Source organism: Eleginops maclovinus, chromosome 3 (assembly GCF_036324505.1).
Source record: "Eleginops maclovinus isolate JMC-PN-2008 ecotype Puerto Natales chromosome 3, JC_Emac_rtc_rv5, whole genome shotgun sequence".
Lineage (NCBI taxonomy): Eukaryota > Metazoa > Chordata > Actinopteri > Perciformes > Eleginopidae > Eleginops > Eleginops maclovinus.
The window spans coordinates 21,867,727-21,888,461 of record NC_086351.1 but is presented as its reverse complement, the minus strand read 5'-3'; the positions used below and the strand labels follow the sequence as shown (position 1 = coordinate 21,888,461).

The following is a 20,735-nucleotide window of genomic DNA, read 5'->3' as shown; positions in this document are numbered from 1 at the left end:
TCAGTTTCAGGGGTTTGTGATTCCATTTAGTATCCACGTGTTTCCATTTAACACTTAAGGATTTAAGATGTGTAAAACAAAGCAAATAAATCTAAAAAAAGAAACATCACAGACTCAGTCTTCTCCCAGGTTACAACAATTAATTCAGCTTTATTGTTATTTATACATCACTGATACATTGTAATCTGGTGAAATAATCGGAAGAATTATCCATATTACTCTTTGTGACTCTCCACAAGGACACAAATACTGGTGTGGAAGACCAGAAAGGGGGGGGGGGGACGCTCCTCGGCGGAGGGACACATACTGTACACACTTCCCTTCACCTTGCCAGCATACCTACCTGCAGCCAGCCACTCACCTGACAGCCAACGAGCAGAGAACCCCCCCCCCTCCCCTTCCTGCCTCAGAGTAATCCTCCTCATTAGACACACAGAGCATTAGGGCATACTCTTATTGATATTGGTAGCAGCAAGCTTCTACTAACAGTTAACATCTTAAAGATCTAAACAAAAAAAGTACTGTACAGCTACCGCTAAGAGAATATAGGAGCCTGGCCTGACGCTTTACACCAGATTAAAGTGCTAGAAGCAACCCACCAATCCACACTTTATTATATAAATATATATATATATATAAATATATATATATATATTTATATATATATATATATATATTTATAAATAAATATATATATATATATATATGTATGAAAATATATATATACATATATATATATATGAATACATATATATATATATATATATAGAATACATATATATATATATATATATATATATATATATATATATATATAATATATATATATATATATATATGTATGTATTATATATATATATATATATATATATATATATATATATATATATATATATATATATATATATATATTAGGAACAAATCTACTGTTTGAACATTAATGTACAGGGTAATATACATAATATTGTAACAGCTGAAATATCAGCACAAATAGATCACTGTCACACTTAACAGCTAAATATATATGATTATATAAATCCCTATATAATCATATATACCAATATATAATTGTCATATATGCATGTAAAACAGTTAACCACGTCTCGGGCTTTTCAAATGACCCCCCCCCCACCGGAAAAGCGACCATGTATCAAGACGTAAAAGCTTTACAGGTGTGTCTCGCGAAATAGCAACGGGCGGCGGCTAAAGTGCCGTGCTTTCCCCCTCCCCCTCCCCCGCGGGTATTTGAGGTCACAGGACAGTTATTTTGCATATTCCACAAATCTATTGCAACACGTTACTGTCTACGAACAGTACAGCCGGCGTCAGCTGGACTCACACTACACCCACTGAACGGAACGTCACGACATGGTGGTCTGATTATAGCTATGTGCTTTCAGATGGTGTGCTATGACAGTGAACAACAGGAGGACTACAATACACAATACTCTATAGTTGAGCCTCAAAAGACAACCCAAAACTGCACTGGAAAAAAGACTAACACCCCCCCCTCACACAGCAAATCCTCTCTGAGCTGAGTGTCATCACATCCTGCTGCTGATGAGTAGTTTGATTTAAATGGTACCGCCATCACCAGGAGTAATGGAATGTGTTCAGCTTCCTATCTGGGTCCCTGACAGCACAGTGAGTAGTGTGTGTGTGTGTGTGTGTGTGTGTGTGTGTGTGTGTGTGTGTGTGTGTGTGTGTGTGTGTGTGTGTGTGTGTGTGTGTGTGTGTGTGTGTGTGTGTGTGTGTGTGTGTTGTGGGGTGTGTTCAGGGGGCTCCTTGAGGTTCTGTGACATTCAGATACACGATCTGGATGAGTAGAGCAGTTCTGTTCTCGCAGCAGTCCCAAACCTCAGCCACCAACAGGAGTTCTAATGCTCCTCCTCAAGGCCCTCTCCCTCTCCTCGCGGTCCTCTACACACTCCCCCTACTCTGCAAAGACGCCGCACAAGGCTGGAACAATATACACACAAAGGTAATTCTTCACAAAGAAAAAGAAGCTCCGTAACAACTGCAGTAGTAACGCACAACAAGCACCCGGTAGCTGGCTTCCTCCGGGGGCCCGGTGATGTGCAGTCAGGTTTGGGGCGTTGCCATTGTTCTAAAGGAGGAGGGGGCTCCTTGCTCTGCCCTTTTGCAGGACTTCCTTTTTTTTTTTTTTTCCTGTGGTGCACTGTTGAGTTATTCAAAAGCCCAGATCTCTATGTCCTGAACATAGAAATCCTCCTTTTTCGACAGCATGGGGTTCCCAAATGTTTTACAGGAGTGACTCCGGCCGTGGTACAGGTCTCCGTCCAGCCACAGGCCGAACTCCCCACTGAGGGAGGGGAGACACGTCGTTAGCTGGGGGGTCACACAGTTATCCAAAAGGCTACATTCTTTAGAGCATTTCTCTTGAGAAATAAACGGTTTGAAGCAATGAAAATCATTTTCATACAGATACCCTGAGAGGTGGGTGAGGAAATAATGTGGAGGTTTATTCGATCAGTCTGATCTAAAAAGTGTTTTCTACTGCCTTAAGGATTTAAAAGCAGATGAAAAAAGAGATTTATTTATTTATTTGTTTGTTGTTGCAATACTAATTCCGGCCACCAAGGCTGACATACTCCATGCTCTAAATACTAAACACACATTTTTTAAATTTAAGGTAAGTTCCTCTCTTGCACTTTAAACATGGACATGTTGTGTGTTAGCAGGTCATGCTAAATTAGCTTTATGTCTTTTTTTTGCTTCCATCTCACCTGTTTCCAGCTGTATAGAGAGAGGAAAAAGGACCCTGGTATTTATTTTCAGCAGTTAAATGAATAGCTTGTGTGTTAATCTCAATGATCTATCCTCTCCAATGAGTCTTTGAAATATTTTATTATTTGTATTTGTATTAACAGCTTTAGTTCAAACTGAATTATGTCTCTGTGTAGTATTCCTCACCTTCCTCCACCAAAAGCTAAGGAGTCCATATCTCCCTTCATGAAGAACATGTTGTCTCCTGTCCATTTGAACACCTGTCAAACACAACAGAGACACATTAGGAGAAACGTCATGTCATGTTTACAGCATCTAATAATGTCTGTACGGGGGGGTTCTCCTGATGAGAGCAGGACACACCAATGTTGTCAAAGGCATGGTCCAGGAATCTGATGATTCAGCTACAGATAATAGACACACCTCATCTCAGACTGCTACCACTGCTGCGATTTATACTCAAGTATAGTGCAAGGCATATAACACGGTTTATACACTAGTACATACGTGTGAAGTTGAACTACAATTTAGTGACAATCTGACCATTATTTCCAGAGATACATTTGGTAATGCAACTACTCTCATAGATGACGGGATTAAAGCCCCTTCATGTAAACCTGTTATGCAGATGTAGCATTTTTCTAATTCTTGTGGCATAAGTTCTTGTTTTTAGAAACAGGAGAGGACCCTGGTGAGGGTTAGTGTGTAGCTTCCAGCCTGAAAGTATTCCAGTGTAAATGCAGTCACAAAACGCTCAATGCTTCTGAAATTTGAAGCTATGGAGAACTTTTCAAAGAACACTTTACATTGTATAAAGATATACAGAGACATATTTATCACAGCGTGGCTGGGAGTAGAAGAAGACCGTATTCACTGTGAACATGTTGTATGGTGTAACCTTGAGTCTATCCTGCCGTATTAATGCCCTCACTATACAGGTGGGTTCAGTCTGCAATAAACCAGTCCTTTCAAACGTGTTTTCACTTCCACACAACGTTATTGTTTTGGAAGAAAACTATGTTTCTAATGGAATACAAGTACTCTTTTGCAGCTGAATACACAATATTTGGAGTTATGGACACGCAGATTCAAAATGATGAGCTGAGGGACACATCACAAAGGACACTGTATACAAACACAACTGCACTTTAAAATGTCCAACTTTAAATATGTTTTTGAATTCCTACAGAAAGTGAAAATACCTCAAACTCTGGGTTGAAGGTGAAGAGGAAGGTCTCCCCGGTGCCATAGAAGCCATCACTGACTTTAAAGGGCTCGGACGCCAAGGCACCAAACACCTGGAGGAACAAATCACAAAGAATAACACCAATTAAAAATGTAAGGGCCATCTTTAACTGTTTCCAACGAGGAGAGTGCTGCCATCGCCTCGAGAAGAAGCGCTGCATCTTTTCTTTAGCGCTACAATGTTTGTGAGCAGCTGCTCGGAGCGCTTCGACTTATATCTATATATTGACTCAGTGAGGTCGAGAGGCATGTGGTTTTCTCCCAGCCAATCAGCGAAGATCATTAGAAATGATTTTACACTCCCCCTAGTGATGAACTTGTAGTTCTGCATCTGTAACCATATATGGTAACTTCATTGACCTTGATTATCGACATGAAAATGAAACAAATTGAAGGTATTGTTATGTTCTCCAATAAGAATCACCCTTCGAAATTTTGGATTTCAAATCATGATGGAAACTTCTGAAGCAATGGAGACTAAACTCAGAGAGACATGGGGAGAGCAGGAACTTTGATGGCAAACACTGAGGCTTTATTATGAAGTTAACGGCCGGAGAATTGACAAGACACTCGCTGCAGCCATGAGCTGACAGATTCTGAAGATCTCTTCCGTAGTCCGTAGAGGTTTTAACCAGTTCAAGAATGTATCATCAACATTGTACATCAGCGAGACTAAACAAATATGGACCCTAAATCTAACTAAAGCTGTCGTCCATGAAAAAAGTATGTACGTCACGGAAGCTACGTTCCAGATAAGAAGAGCTTCTAGACGTCCCTGAACACTAACTATCTCATGTCAGCTTGTGCTCGGTCAGAAACTGGCATCAACAAAGCGCCGGAGCTGCCCCTCCTTAAGGGAGAGTACAGCAACCCCAAGGCCAAAGAACTATGCCATGGGAATAGAGACAGAGGAGGAGAAAATGCTGACCTGTGTAAACACCTAAGCAAAATATTCCCTAACACAAAGTATTTCAATGAATGGCCTATAGAGGGCTATGAAAGTCACACTGGTGACAGAGGAGATGCTCGTTTTTTGCTGTCTTTCAGAAGGAAACTACTAGAATAAAAACCCCAAAAGGTCATTTGTTGGAGCAGAGCCCTGGATGTTGCTGTGAGTGTTGTGCGTTCCCCTCGCTCTCCCGCTAACTGTCTGAGTGGTGAAGCTCATTCATTCAAAGTGTGAGAGCAAACGTCCTCCAGTTTGTGTTTATGGTGAAAAACAATGTCAAATAAGAGGTGTAGTAGCTCAAATAGATAATAAAGGCAATGGGGCGATGCTAGTTTCCGATGGATCATTGGGAGGAGGCTCTGTACACTTCTATCTCAGTGCTCTCCTGCTGGGATGTATTTGCAGCTTACCTGGCCGTCGCTGTCCTTAATGACCATGAGCACGGGGGTGTCCTGGCCCTGCATGGCTCTGTACAGCGACTTAATGCTCATGCCATGCTTTGAAGTACCAAAGGCCAGCGTCCATGGGTACCCAATGGTCCGTGGTGGGAGATTCCTGGCGAGCTGTGTAGAGGAGGGGGGGTGGAATAATAAAGATAAAGAAAGAAAAGAAAGAGAGAAAGGAAATGAAACACGGAAAGGCCACAGCCACCGATGCTCAATTACATCTGCGCCGACCTTTTCACACTGCGCGGCGTTTAGAGAAGAGTAACAGGGGCTCCGAACACAGCGGCGTCTCGGGGGGGGGGGGCCTCTGCCTGAGAGAGCTGCCCCGCTGCTGCCTGACTGAAGGACTAACAGAGCTGCGGCGCACGGGGAGATTAAGCGGAGCAAGCCGCTGGGGGGGGTGTATGCTTCATTTTAATGGACAGATAAAACAGACAAGGACTAAAACATGGAGAGAAAGAGACAACTCTCTCCGTTTCCCTCCGTGTGGATCCTTTAACGTTCTGGTCGCCTTACAGTAGCTCCTCCATCCCTTTGCTTGTTGTCTCTTGTTTGTCAGCACTTCCTCCAGCGGTGGAGCGCTCTTTAACCAGCAGAGCCTCACCTCTGCTCTGAGCCACGTCCTCAGGGAGATTAAAGGAAGAAGCACACTGGCAATCTATTGGTCAATATGCCAATAGGGACTCATTTGGGCGTGGGTGTGTGTGCACTAACCTGCGATGCCTGCAGGGCGTGCACCACTATTCAAAACAACATAAAGGTTAGTGCCGGAGAAAATCTGTTCATGTGTTTGTCACGCCCTCGCCCTGAGAATAAGTGAGACTTTAGGCACGAGATGTCTTCTTCTCTGATGCAATACTTACAGATCACCCCCAACTTATCAATCTAACTTGTTTTGTCTTGAGCAGTGTTAGAGATATGAGCTGCAAAGATTGCTGCATTCTTTCCAATATAATGGAACAAGATGGCACTTGCTGGTATTCACGGTGCCAAAACCATTACATTTGAATATCTTAACAGCAGGTCCCGGTCTAGAAATCGCAACAAAGTTATGCAAGATCATTCACAGAGCGTGTTGGGAGCAGACAAATAAACCAGGCAGCTCCTATCTAGACAAAAGGTCTCTTCTTCTAGGGGGTTTAAGTTTCAATTGGGAAGTATTTTCTTTCTACAGTATCAGGTGTGCATCAACAAAAGGCTTTCCTGAGCTTGAGCAAGCAATATTATAGCTCAGATGTATTTATGTTGACATGATTGCTCATAAGCACAAGCCGCTCGTCCATGAGCAGGTGCATGCTTCATTCTGCGTGGTAATACCATAAAAACAAGACAGTTCCTCCACATAGAACAAGGTCTATGGATTATCTTTAGCAACTGGGTCAGGATTTCTAAAAGGAGACATTGCTGTTGAGTTGAACAAATGTCTTATTTGCAGCTGTAAGCACAACACGAGTACCATCTAGTTCCACTATATGGAGAGAAGGAAGGAATGTCGAACATTCAACAAATCTGATTCATAAATATCAGAAGATAAAGTGTTTTAGATTATGGGGTGAACTGTCTCTTATCATACATCCTTTGCACCGTCTTACTTTCCCTCCTTCCATAGTTTATTGGCTTCTGTGCCTGGTGTAAGAGTCTTTAGGTCATACAGTCGCGGAAATAAATAAGACACTACTTCAGCATTATCATTTTCTGTGGTTTCATTATTTTATAGACATGTCTTTGAGTTAAATGATTTATTTTCATTTTTATTGTATTCTATAAACTACTGACAATGTTTCTCTGTGTTGGAATTCAACAGACATTGGAATGGCTGCCATACATGTAGAGATCAAGATTTAAGAAAAAATTGTTGTGGTCTCTTCATTTTCCCAGAGCTGTATGTGTGCTGATGGTTCTGTCCATTAATTATATTATTTTTCGCTGTTTGTAATACTCCTTCCATCTAAAAACTGTTGGGTAGGCTTGTGTATGATGGTTACTACAGCAGTGAACACATTTGTTTCCCCAACTACATGCTAAGCAAATAATCCTCGAAGGGAGCTGAATGAAAAGAGGGCTTCATTTCCTTACCAATTTGAAAGTGAAATGAGCAACCAATCCTCTGTTTACATGTTAGCATACAACCGCGTGACCCACAGATCACATGACATTATTATACAGGTCCATACTGAAAATGTAAATCTTAAAAAGGCGCACTTTTTACGAGCGGAATAATACACAGTTCGTGCACCAGAGTGAAAACTGATTAAAACTGGATCAACGTGGTTACATTATTGATATGCTATACATCAGCGGTGTGTACCTTCTCTATCTGGTCGGCCTCCAGGAGATCGCTGGCTTCTCTGAGGTTTGGTTTGAATGTTTCTGGCTCCAGCTCGGACTTGATGGATGTGCCCTGCTTGCAGTTCACCTCCTCCTTGGTGGTGATCTACAAGAACAAATAAATGTTAGGTGGGTATACACACTGAAAAGGGGAGCTTCACTCCAGCTTCCATAAAGCTTGGGTTCAATTATAGCTATTTCACATACAACTGCAACTTTGGATCGCTTAAATTGGGCTGTCAGCTGCAACAGTATTAGGCTCAGATATGCTGAGTCAGTGGCAATATGTAGGCTTGGATTCTGAAGTGATACATGATAAACTCTACTTGGGAAAAATGTGGAACTTAACAGGAGAACGGCTATGATGGCAAAGAATATAGCCTAACCTGAGCAACAAGAGTACTATTTTAAATCTAACAACACAAATATTTAAATGCATGTTAGCTGGCAACACTGTGATAATCCCAACAACTTGTTGACAGCTGAATATCTTCCTGCCACTTTCAAATGCCAGACAGCTAGGATTGGTTGGGCCGAACTAGAACACTGAAACAGTGTCTGAGAGAGGAGAATGCAAAGTGAATAGGAAATGAACCCAATGAATAATTTGCACCCTGCAGTTTGACATTTTCTCTGACCAACAGACTGTTTGGGTTATTTATCTTTCTTGATAACAGAGGCTGATTGTGGAGCTGGGATGCTCTCATGTTTCGCTCCTCATTCAAACACGCCTACCTGCATTGTTCTCTGGAAACATCATTCAGCCTAAGGGAGTCCTACTTCCACCCTGTCACCAACACACTATCTCTTTGTCCATCAATACTCTGGAAACTCTGAAAGATAATATTCTAATAGAAAAAAGGGAATTATCTCAGCTATCGGTGACTTAAAATCTGCATGTCTACAGCTCGCACAGACAGCTAGCATTAACTACCTTATAACCATACCGAAGCACTCATAACACCATGACAACCAGTTTAAGACGGAAAGCCTGACATATGGAGATAAGGCTGCTGTTACATCAAAACCTCATAACACAGTTTTCTGTAATGGATTGATAAAAAGACTTCCTGCCAAATGCTTGAGATGTTATTCCCAATTGATCTTGTAAAGCAGGTTTCTTATAGGTTTGTGAATCCATGCACTCACAAAACCTACTCAATCCATTACTTCAGACTAAAGCAATATGAACAGGTGTTGTTGAGGTTAGTATGCAACATCAGCAGCAGCTCCAGCCCACTCCAGCCTCTGGGAGACCGTCCTGGTGCAGGCGGCAGCAGCAGGCAGAGCAGAGAGAGACAGGGCTGGTCAGGGCACCTGGAGTCGTTTGCAGAGCGAGCGCAGATCGTCACTGTTTAGCGCATCGATCCGACGGTGGTACTCCGTCAGAGACACTACCTGGTAGTACAAAAACAGGGACAAGTGGAACATAAAACTCTACCAGATCTTTCTCTGCCCAGTGAAAAAAAGGTTGAGGAATAAGTGCACTTTTAAGTAGTGCAAACTTAAAATTAGTCTTTTATTAAAGTACATTTTTTAGAAATGTTAAGAACTGTAACCAAGCCTTAAAGGGATACCTCACCCACAAAATAACTTAAAAATATATATATATAATTACATTCCTCATGTTACCCTGAGTTTCATATCCTCTGTGGACGCATTTTTCAATACTATATCAAAACATCCATTTACAAACAGTTGCAACAACATTTTTTGGTTAAAGCAGACTTGGATTATGCTGCATGAGGTATGGACAAGTTTGTAAAAAGATGTTCTGAAGTAGTCTTGCAGCAAAAGCCTTGCATTTATCTCCATTGATCAATCATTTTCTCTGTATTTTGATTCTTTGTTCACCATGGATTTTTTTCTTAAAGAATTCAAGGTTACATGGGGTGAGTAATTGGTATACAAATGCTCATTTTTGGGGTAAAGTATACCTTTAGGGCCACTGTTGACAAGTTCACTTTTGAGATAAAGATAAGGGGATGGGGCATTTAAGAGCTCTCCGTCATTTTGCATGTTTGTGTAATTTAATGACACCACCACTAGATGCTCAGTCATCCTAAAAGTAATCTTAAACAAAAGAACTAAAAAAAAACTCCAGCAAAACGCAATATTGATAAACCTCTGTCTTCTGAACAGAAATGCTAAAACAACCCAAACATTTTTTAGAGTGCTAAGTTCAAAATCCACAAGATCTTGATACTGGAATACAGAAAAAACAACAAAATATAAGCAAGGTTCGATTGATGCAACAATGCTTGCCAAGTCCATGAACAATAACCCTTTCTCCAATTGTCAGGAACAACAATCTAGAAAACTACAACCCAGACAGACCAACACAATGACCTGTGAGCGTGGATACATTCCAACAAAGTAACACCCCACGCTGCAAACTCCACCGAGAGCTGCTGCCTCTGTTCTGCCACTGAATGGACGTTGGCGTTTACTAGTCCACTGTGTCTCTGTACAGGAGGATATTTTAAGCCTTGTGCACAGGATAAACAAACAAACTCACAAATACCATACATGTAGAGAGTCATAATAATTTGCTCAGGTTTACATTTAAAGAAATATTTAACTGTCAGGGCAAACATGTCATAAATTGCCTTTAATTACCTTTTGCAACTAAGATTATATTTCGCTCACTTTGTGGCCTTTGGTGTAAATAACTGTTTTGTAACAAGTTGCCTCTTGACAGCACTCAATAATGTAGAGGATAGGGTAAAAACACAGCCCTTATAAAAAATACATGTGTGCCTCATTTCACCTACAGCTGAAGGCACTTCAGTGCTTTGGTGCCCTGGAAAAGGGTTAGCTAGCCGCATGCTAAACTTTGCAACTTGATTCAAATGCCATTTATCTTAAGAGATGAATCTCATAAATAATGTCAGCATTTGGAAGTAACAGCAAATGTAAAACTGTCAAACAGCACACATGTTAGCATCCTAACTAACACATTGCGAGCTATACAGTAAACATGATACCTGGTAAAACATGTATGGTATGTGAGGTCAAAGACACTAGTGAATGAAAGACGGGGCTGCCTCTTAACCGGCACCTGCACTGGAAACTTTCAGACAGCTGACAGAGCCACACACCTCGCATCAAACCGTGCCAAGAGGAGAAACAACCGATGAGAGCACTTTCCTGACTACTAAATAGTGGTCGGATAGTGGCCACTTTGTTCAACATCAATCACTGACCTACAACATACTGCCTAAAGGGCTAGCGGGCTAGTTAGCTTTACTAGCAGGCTAGCACGGTTTGCTAACAACAACATCATACAAAATACATCACCAAGGACTGGAAACATGACCTAGACATAAAGAACATACACAAGAATACTTAGGGCTCAGCCGCTTCTCTTGGTCTTTCACCCTCCTAGAAAACATATCTTGCTTTCTGAGCGAGGTTGAAGCTGGAAAGTCACATTACAAATCCTTTAAGTTATCCAAGTAAAGCCCCGAGACAAGAAGACGGAGTTGGTATGAAGCCTGGCAGCTTGCTTGACTGAAATAGAAACATGTTTTCCCCAACGGGGCATCTACACATGAATTGTGTGACATCGCTGAAAACCAATAATAACACGGGATAGGAGGGAACTCGGCTTCCTATTGGTTGATAAAAACGATGACCCCCGTCCCATAACCGAGAGGATTTAAAGAAACAGTAGCACTACTAGCACACGAGCTATGAGTTCTGTAGGACAATATCCAAAAATCACACAAAAGTTCGAATCAAATGATAATTAAAACACAACTTAAAAAGCTTAAAAAGGGGTCTGTTTTTTTTCTCCAAATAAAAATATATTAGTTAAACAAAACTCTGTGAATAAAAACACACCTATTTGTCCTTAAAGCACCATGCAAAATTAGTGTTGCTTTAAATTCATGCATGTCAACAGGACTAACAAGAAACGCAGGTTCCGGTTTACTTATTTAAACGCAATGGAACATGACAAACAAATCAGTCCACTTTGTTTCCTACATCATTAATTTATATTAAAGTTTAAATTCCTGCCACTGCTTCCATCGTATCAATTCCTTCCTACAATGAATGCCTTATTTTCATTATCCACAGGGCTGTAAATAATCTGACCACAACCTATTCACAGTGCGGTGCAACTGCTTCCAATAACAGTCCTGAACATATAGGAACATCTGTTGTCTATGCTTTCTAGTCTTACTTCCCCATTCTGTTCATGTGCAATGAAAACACTTGGAGAAGTAAGTTAAACAAGAAAGTAGGACAGATTGAACCCACATCACTACCACGTGAGTTTAGGTGATTTCAAAGATAACAAACTGTAATGGTGTAAGTCTTTTGCCATTCTGCAAAAAATATTGCTGAATGCTGACCAACACTAGTGACAGTCACACAACATATAATGAAAACTACAAAACACTAACTGAGAAGAGTAAACAATTACACAAACATGCAAAACACTTTGGTTGGAAGTTCAGAGAAGCACATTTCCAAGCAAAGCAAGTGCTCACACAACTTACATGTGATAGCAAGTTCAAACACAAAGTTGCCATCAAATCAAGAAATATGAAGTGGTATATAAAAGGGCAATATAAAAGCAGATTACAAAACTAAGGTTTACAACTACACAGTTTTGATGAATTAAAAATTAAAATCAGCACGTTTGCACTATGCATCATAAAAGCAAATCAACACAGTTATATGACATGGAACTTAAAATACAACAATTAACTTAACAATACACCACATGACAATCTGCTTTCACAGTTATGGAATAAATCATAGTGGAGAACTAGATTTAATCCATGTCTGTGAGGCTTAAGACAACACAACACGTTTGACTTAAAGTAAGGGAGCAGCAGGAGCTGCCTAGACCTTACCTCCCACTCCTTGACATTGAGGTCGGTGATGGGCTCGTCCACAGCTGTTTCTGTCGCCTCATTCTTCTTGACAACCCTAAACCCAGGCTCCTGTCCCATTCCCCTGACCCCCTCACCATACATGTCCGGGCTCCACTGCATGAAGAACACATACAGGTGGTCTGATCTGAGGGAAGAAACACAGGGACATTTAGAGAAAATACTTGATTCTTAAATTCTATAGCGATGTTGTATGAATAAATAGTTTGGATAACTGGACTTAAACTCACATTGTACATTTTACATTTATATTTTATCTAATATTCCATTACTTACACATTCAATGTATATATAGTATCCTGCTTTATATTTTGTGTACATTTTTAGTCGGACATTCATATTTTCTACTTTTTGGGGTTTATTTTATTGCTATTTTATTTCTATTGTAATGAACAATGCCTTGTCTTTATGTTACTGCAACGCAAACATTTCTCAAATTGGGATCAATAAAGTACTTGAGGGGTACATTTGGGAGCAAAAGTCTTATAACAACATGTAGTTGAACATGCATACATTGATCGTGTTCCCTTGTGGGCAGCACAATAAGCTGTAAAGACAACATTTACACATTATCACATTATTATAAAGTTGTTTCATCAGCTAACAGTTTCATATTGACACATCAAACAAAGACAGAGCAACATTAGCATTCATTGGAGTCTTATTCCTGGACCCCAAGAGAATCAAATATTCACTCTTTTAGCTCCGTTTTGGTCCCCTCCAAATCCTGAAGAAATATTTTTCTCTTTAGCTGCTCAATGCTCCTCTATGTTCAGTGGCAAGATGCTAACTTATGAGGAGCCATTAGGGACATTATTCAGAAATACTGTCACACACACATATGAAACGCTCTCACACACACATACGAAATCCAAAGTTATTCACATATACATGTGAAACCCTCTCATATACACATGTGAAACGCACTCACACACACACATGAAATGCAATTTCAGTATGATGTGTGAGAAGGATTTCAGTTTGTTGTGTGAGAGCGATTTCAGTATGTTGTGTGAGAGCGATTTCAGTATGTTGTGTGAGAGCGATTTCAGTTTGTTGTGTGAGAGCGATTTCAGTATGTTGTGTGAGAGCGATTTCAGTATGTTGTGTGAGAGCGATTTCAGTTTGTTGTGTGAGAGCGATTTCAGTATGTTGTGTGAGAGCGATTTCAGTATGTTGTGTGAGAGCGATTTCAGTTTGTTGTGTGAGAGCGATTTCAGTATGTTGTGTGAGAGCGATTTCAGTATGAAATGGAAGGCGTTTTAAAAAAACAGCGAAGAACTGCGAAAACAATATGTTTCCTCTTTTCGTTTGCTTGTTCCATCATGTCTGCTCAGCAGCCTACACAAAGCTTATCGGCGGCAGCAGCGTTGTTAAATAATACAGATTCCCTGAGGAGAGAGAGAGACTGTGCACCCCGATATCAGACTGTAGTTGGCTGTTGCCCGCCGCGGGCCGGGAAGAGGGACGATAGCTGACCGTCCAGGGTGTTCTCACTTGCAGTTCCCACAGTCCGTTGCGACCCGGTTGTGGCCACGTTCGATAGCGTTCTAATAGTCTCCGCTGAGGCCAGGATATTATTTAACAATGCTGCTGCGTCCGTTAAGCTTTGTGCAGGCTGCTGAGCAGACATGACGGAACAATTAAATGGACAGACGAAGAATATTGTTTCTGCGGTTCTTTGCTGTTTTTGAAAAAAGCCTTCCGTTTCAACTGAAATGTCCCTCACACAACATACTGAAATGTCCCTCACACAACATACTGAAATGTTCCTCACACAACATACTGAAATGTCCCTCACACAACATACTGAAATGTTCCTCACACAACATACTGAAATGTTCCTCACACAACATACTGAAATGTCTCACACAACATACTGAAATCCCATTTCATGTGTGTGTGTGTGTGTGTGTGAGTGTGTTTCACATGTGTATATGAGAGGGTTTCACATGTATATGTGAATAACTTTGGATTTCTTATGTGTGTGAGAGCGTTTCATATGTGTTTATGAGAGATTTTTACACATGTTTGTAAATGATTTTGGTTTCAGTTGTGTGTGTGTGAGTGTTTCACATGTGTAAGTGAACGGTATTTCTGAATAATGTCCCTAACGGCCTCTCATACTAACTTTGTCTGTGTGCTGTTGAGTTTGGGGCCGGTTGAGTACAGAAAGCGCAAAATAGTTGTGAGGGTAAACAAGCTTGATGAGAGCGGTGAGACTCAACCACATTTTTAATAACGTTGTGGGATTTGAACCAAAATTAGGTGAAAGGATCTAAAGTATACCATTGAGCTGATTGAAAGCAAAACGCCAGCTAACATGTTTTTATAAGTCACTTCAAGTGACACCTTTCACATTTTGATCGTTGCTGAAATGTAAATAAATTAGAGCAGCTTTCTCTGTTATCTCCAGGAGCTCTGAAACATGGCTCAGTTAAGTTTATAATAAGATGTTACAGCGCAACTCAACAAGTTACAAATTAATAAAGAACAGTCTGTGTCACATATGGCTATGGCTGGTAGACATTAAAGAGCTGAACAGACTCAGTAGGTTGAGCTGTGTTCACTGCATTCAGTAGCCTCCCTTTACCCCCACACCACTGCCAGGACACTTAAAGACACATCATGCGGGTCGCATCCTATCTAGGTCAAGCTACAGAGCGTATTGCAGTGTCTTAAGAAAAGAACTAAGAGCCGCTGTGTTGTCAGTCCAAACAGGTTATGATCACTCCTCCCACATACCTTAACTTACCTACAATGCCAAGAAACATACGTTTAAAATAATGAGTAGTAACATGTCTTTTAATAGTAGCTTTGAATCTGCAATGCCCCCGGGGTACCCTCCCGGAGAGCAGCGTTGCATCACAGCAAACTTGTTTTGCCAGGTGGGAAATGTCATAGCTAAGCAACCTGTGGATGAAAACAACAAAGCTGTAAGGAGCAAGACTTTGGAAGTTTATAATGAATAATGAAGTGAGGGGGGGTTTCAGTGTTGGCACCCAGACGCTCAACACACTGCATAACCAATGAGCATTTATAGCAGCATGACTAACTAAAAAGGACAGGCCTGTGTGTTTGATTCAGATGTGATTAGCAGCCTAACAGAGCAGCATGTGTGATACTGCTGGAGAAGTACACACACATGCACTGAAAACATGAGAGGTGAAACTCAAAGCCAATATTGGACGTTTAAGGGGCCCTATTTAGCTTTTTGTGGTTTTCCCTTTACTGTAGTGTGTTATATAGGGTTTTTTTTTGGCTCGAGAATGATCTGCAAAGGCTAATATCCAAAAGTTCCCCCCAGAGGGAGTTTCTTTCCAATCCCCTTCCTGAAATGCCTCAATTGTAGTCCTTTGTCTATTTGCGTAGCATAGTGACATCACTTTGTAACAGTCACACTTCTATTAGTCAGCTCTCCAACACACTGTACTTGATCGCTACAGGGTAGGACATCTCTAAGCAGCTGATCAATCAAAACAGAGCCGGCCAGCTAACCAATCAGAGCAGACTAGGCTCTGGTTTCAGACAGAGGGTGAAAAGAGGTGCTGCAGCACAGGCAGTATGAGAAAAATAAAGAGCTTTTTGAACATTAAAGCATGGAGACATATCCCAGGAGAGACACAAAATACTAATATGATCCTGAAAATGAGCAGAATATGGCTCCTTTAATTCTTTACCCGATATTTGTTATTTCTTTTTTAGAGCCTTTGTTTCCATTTCTCTAAAAATTATAAATATACCATTGTACTGGAGTCAGAATAGCTTCTGGCTTATTATTAAATCAAGTTATTACTGCAATTGGGATTCGTTCTCCATTTAAACACATTACACATTTTTCATGTATGTAATGTGTCTCCTGCCAGTGTGAAGAGCTCTAATGTAATTAGGAGTTCTGCTGGCTTGGCAACCGTACCAACTGGAGCGTTACAACTTTGAAAACCTTATAAACCAGACATATTTCCTGTGGATAAAACATTAAAAATGTCAGTGTAGGTCAGAAATGCATAACAACTTTTTGGAGGATCCCAAACACAAGCGTTATAAACATGCTTATTGTTTCGGGGTTGTGTGTGGGCCAGTGCAGGAATAAAGTGTGTGTGTTTCCCGGCAGATTGAATGACTAATAAATAGTTTTGTCTGGCAAAGCAGCCAAGGGAGATGGGCAGGAGCTGCATTGGGAGTCAGACCTGACAAATAATACATATTTGATTGGTTTCAAATATTAATAGAACTGGAGAAGAGGGGCCTCAGGAACTCAGCTGCCTTTTGCAGTGGGTTAGGAACGTGGCAGGATTGCATGAGGTCAAATCCCTGCAGCTCTCTTCGATTAAAATCAGTCTGCTGCACTGAAAGTGGAATAATCAGAGGGCTTTTATATCATATACCCTGCTTTGTAGTTTTACAGGCAAGATGGAAAGATTCCCTTATACCCTGATAAACCAAAGCCCTGTTATTAAGGATACTACAGGAGAGATTTGATTGTATTCAAACGTGATGCCCAGGGACTGACCTCTCCTGCGGCACAGCAAACCAGTACTCGTGCTTCTTGCCCTGCTGGGCGTACTGTTGCATGGAGGCGCTGGCGTTTGAAACAAATGTCTTCTTCATTGGTTTCCCCACCCGCAGACACAGGAACTTGTGAGTGGGGTGCTTCCTTCTTTCTGCAGACCCTGTACCTGGAAGTGGAAATAAACACAATCATTTAGCCATAAAATCTGTAACAAGCAGGATAAATTATTATAGGAACAGTTTGACATTTTTGGGAAAATTCCTATTAACTTTACTGCTGAGAGACAGATAAGGAGATCCATGCTACTCTGTCGCTAAACACAAAGCTAGCAGCCAACAGCTGGTTAGCTTAGCTTAGCATTCAGAGTGGAAACAGGTTCAAAGCCAGCTCTTGTTTTGACACTTTTTGTACTGATCAACCTTATGAGACATGAACAGTTAACTAGTGAGCCTTACAGGTGTTGGTTGGCAGATTTTACTTCAACTTGCTAATCTTAAAATGAAAAATCTTAAGCAATTTATCCTGTTTCAAAAGTCTGTAATAAAGAAATCTTGTTTATTAACTGTGTATTCATCCCCTCATACTTGCTTTATTTATGTGACCTCATTTTTTATCTTCTATTACTGGCTACTTCAACTGGCATTAGTCATTTAGTGGCAGAAACACAAGAGATGACAGAAAGAAATGGAGTGGCACGCTGTAATTGATGGTGGCACCGATTCTTCTGCCTGTGATACATTATCAGAGGTCGATGATAAGGCCACCGCCCCGGGAAGCTGGATGACATCACTGCACCAGTGACATTGCACTGGCACATATTGTTACTCCTGGTTTATAGAACTAGCAACAATGCTAGACAGAATAATATTAAATCAGCTTTAGCAGCACACTTAGAGACAAATTCAATTTCCAAAACGCATTAATGCTGTATTAATGCAGCTTGTTTTTTTCGACGTTGCTGTTGCTACTTGTGTGGGCTGTGCTAATGTGCACAGAATAATGGGCAGCCCTGCTGAGATCCCCGTGAATTAGAAATGCTTTTGCCGCCCGACTCTCTGTGTGACAATAATTGCCAGGGAGAAAAAAAAAGCAAATTTCTCTCCCGCTGTCTCGCTCTGTTTCTGCTTGGGGAGAGAAATCTCTTTGGAATCTCAGCTCAGTGTCCAACGAGAGTGGGTTACATAGACACAAGGGAGTCTTTGAGTGTGACATACTGGGGCCACTGTCAGATAACACGACCAAACCTGTGCCACGCAGATGCTAATAAGGGATGCTGCTGTGGTTTTGTACGCATTATCTTACCATTATATCAGCTATTTTCTCTTTTGCTTATTTTTTTTACTAACTACGCAATTTCCAAGCTTTCGATTTATTTCAGTCAACTGCACTTCATCATACTTTGGATAGGTTATCCATCACGGTGAAAGTGATGCTATGTTTATGTTATCCCTGGTGCGTTTAAAGGATACTCGTATGTAATTTACAGCTTATGTTTTCAGGAAACCAAAGCTGGACCACTAGAAATTGGTATGTTTATCATGTTATTGTTATTTTAAACATTACGGTCTTCCCAGAATGCTGTTTGCAAGATGAAACCATTAGGGCTTTCTTAGTATATCTTCAGTATCCATTTTTTTGCAAATAGTTTAATTTAGAAATGATGATACCGGAAGATGTCTTGTCCTGTATTGAAAATGGATAAAGAGGATCTAAACTCATCATTTAGCTGTACTGAAGACCTTTGTAGGCAGGTTCAAAAATCCAAAGCCCCTGGTGTGATGCTCTAATCTCCAACATGGCAGTGAACACAAAATAAGTTTATTCCAGGCTTTGAGGAATTTAGTATTTGTCTAAATCCACATGAAAGAAACTCTGGAGAAGGATGTCACACATAAATAACACCTTTCTGTACGCTGCCTCAGAACCTGTTTTGATGTGGGGGTTTCATCGTCACTGTGTGTGTTTGTTGCATTATGGGGTTTGATAGGCTTTAGCTTATCGCCCAGAGGAGAGGCCCAGACCACCAGAGCCAGAGATCAAAGTGCTGCATAAAGCCCCATAAAGCCGAACTAGCTCAACCGGGCTGATAACACGGAGAGGGCTGCTGCTTGCCTTCGTCTTTACATTCCAATTACTCTCAGCGAGGCGAGTGGAAACGGAAAGGTTATCGGGAACCAACATGAGAAACAGTGAGAGGAGAGGAACTCGCTTTGATAGTCCTCAGAGGAATATAGATGGAGCTAAACCTGAAGCCAGATTCATCACCTGTAACTAGTTTTTCACTCAGTTAATGTGTTTACCCTCTGCAGAGTTCTGCGTGGCTTCCTTTTGCGTCTCCTCTCCTTCCCCCTTCTCCTTGCCCTGTTGCATAGTGTCTGTTTTGGAGACGTTTGTCCCCTCGTTGGCTTCCCCCCGTGGACTGGCTGAGACGGAGGAGGTGGCACCTGGGGTGGCTGAGCTTTGGGACCCTGGGCGAGAGGTGCTGCTGCTGGGACCCGGGGCCTGGCTAGTGCTGCTGCTGGTGGTGGTGGGTGTGCTTGGTGGCTTCTCTACACTGTGCTGCTCGGATCCCATGGGGGACTGGGTTTCACTTTTTGTGGCAGTGTCCGGTGGATTGTCCTGTGCGGCATCCTCGGGCTGACTGACGGAGCCGCGGGCGCTGCCTGGGGCCTGGGACCCGGCAGCAGCGGCTTCTACCTGGGTGACGGTTTGCACAGACTCGGTGGAGGCGACTGAGGACTTGTCTAGGCGGAGGTCCTCATTCGACGCCTGCTCCTCCTCACGGATGGGGGATAGCTCAGACTCAGTGAAGACGTCTTCGGAGAAGGAGCCCTCGGTGCTGCGTGGGGCTGTGCTGTCGCTGGCCCCCAGCTCCCTGATGCGCTGCTCTGGCTCCTTCTGCTGGGAGGGGTGTCTCTCAGTGGGGAGGGGCTCCAGGTCACTGAAACAAAGAGAAGCAAAAAGACATGTAACTCTATTCATAATAAAGATATATCTGAACATTTTTCAAGTTTTACGTGAAGAGTAGATACGTTTAGCTATCATTGTTAAGTTTAGTCAGAAATATAAACAAATTATTATACTGTAAGTAATGTAAGACGAAATAACCCTGATGTTGGCTTAAGCGCTGCTCTGAAGTCCACATTTCCATGTCTAACATAGTCTAAAATGCTATGTATTGATTTTTTTTTTTATCAATATCACTGAGCAAAATACTTAAACCAACATCCACTTGTCTTGACAACTACCAAATACATTTGTTTTGAGAAATGGCACCCTGAGAAAATGCCAGTTTGTTTAAACAATGCCACTGTGTTTATTAAATGCCAGGGGGCTTTTATTCAGTCTGGCTTATGTCGATGATAAGCACAAACATTTTGAGGCATTTTTATTTAATGTGCAGAAAGATAAGACATTGCATGTATTTAACCCACAGAGCCAACATGAGAACAAGGCTGAATCTGGTTGAGAAAAACAATAGTTGTGTAGCCACGGCTCTATACTGAAAAGCCTGATATTGAAGAATGTATATTTTAATGCTGTAATGGATGTTGGATTAAACATTTTGGCTTTAGTGGGTTTCAGAGATTACATTTTTA

The 20,735-nt window shown here is 41.3% G+C and overlaps 1 protein-coding gene across 5 annotated transcripts in view; it reads right to left on the bottom strand.

The window, feature by feature from the left end:
• Positions 1-853: 853 nt before the first annotated feature.
• Positions 854-20,735, bottom strand: part of oxr1a (oxidation resistance 1a) — a 163,748-nt gene continuing 143,866 nt past the window's right edge. For 4 of the 5 annotated variants that reach the window (XM_063879537.1, XM_063879536.1, XM_063879541.1 and 1 more), the window contains 9 exons: positions 19,437-20,077; positions 17,137-17,302; positions 12,585-12,750; positions 9,034-9,114; positions 7,697-7,822; positions 5,353-5,505; positions 3,951-4,046; positions 2,935-3,008; positions 854-2,323 (listed from right to left, as the gene is read on the bottom strand). In XM_063879537.1, coding sequence (XP_063735607.1) covers positions 2,188-2,323; positions 2,935-3,008; positions 3,951-4,046; positions 5,353-5,505; positions 7,697-7,822; positions 9,034-9,114; positions 12,585-12,750; positions 17,137-17,302; positions 19,437-20,077 — 1,639 coding nt within the window. In that variant the 3' untranslated portion in view covers positions 854-2,187. The remainder of the gene's footprint in view (positions 2,324-2,934; positions 3,009-3,950; positions 4,047-5,352; positions 5,506-7,696; positions 7,823-9,033; positions 9,115-12,584; positions 12,751-17,136; positions 17,303-19,436; positions 20,078-20,735) is intronic. The other variant, XM_063879539.1, reaches the window with a different exon arrangement.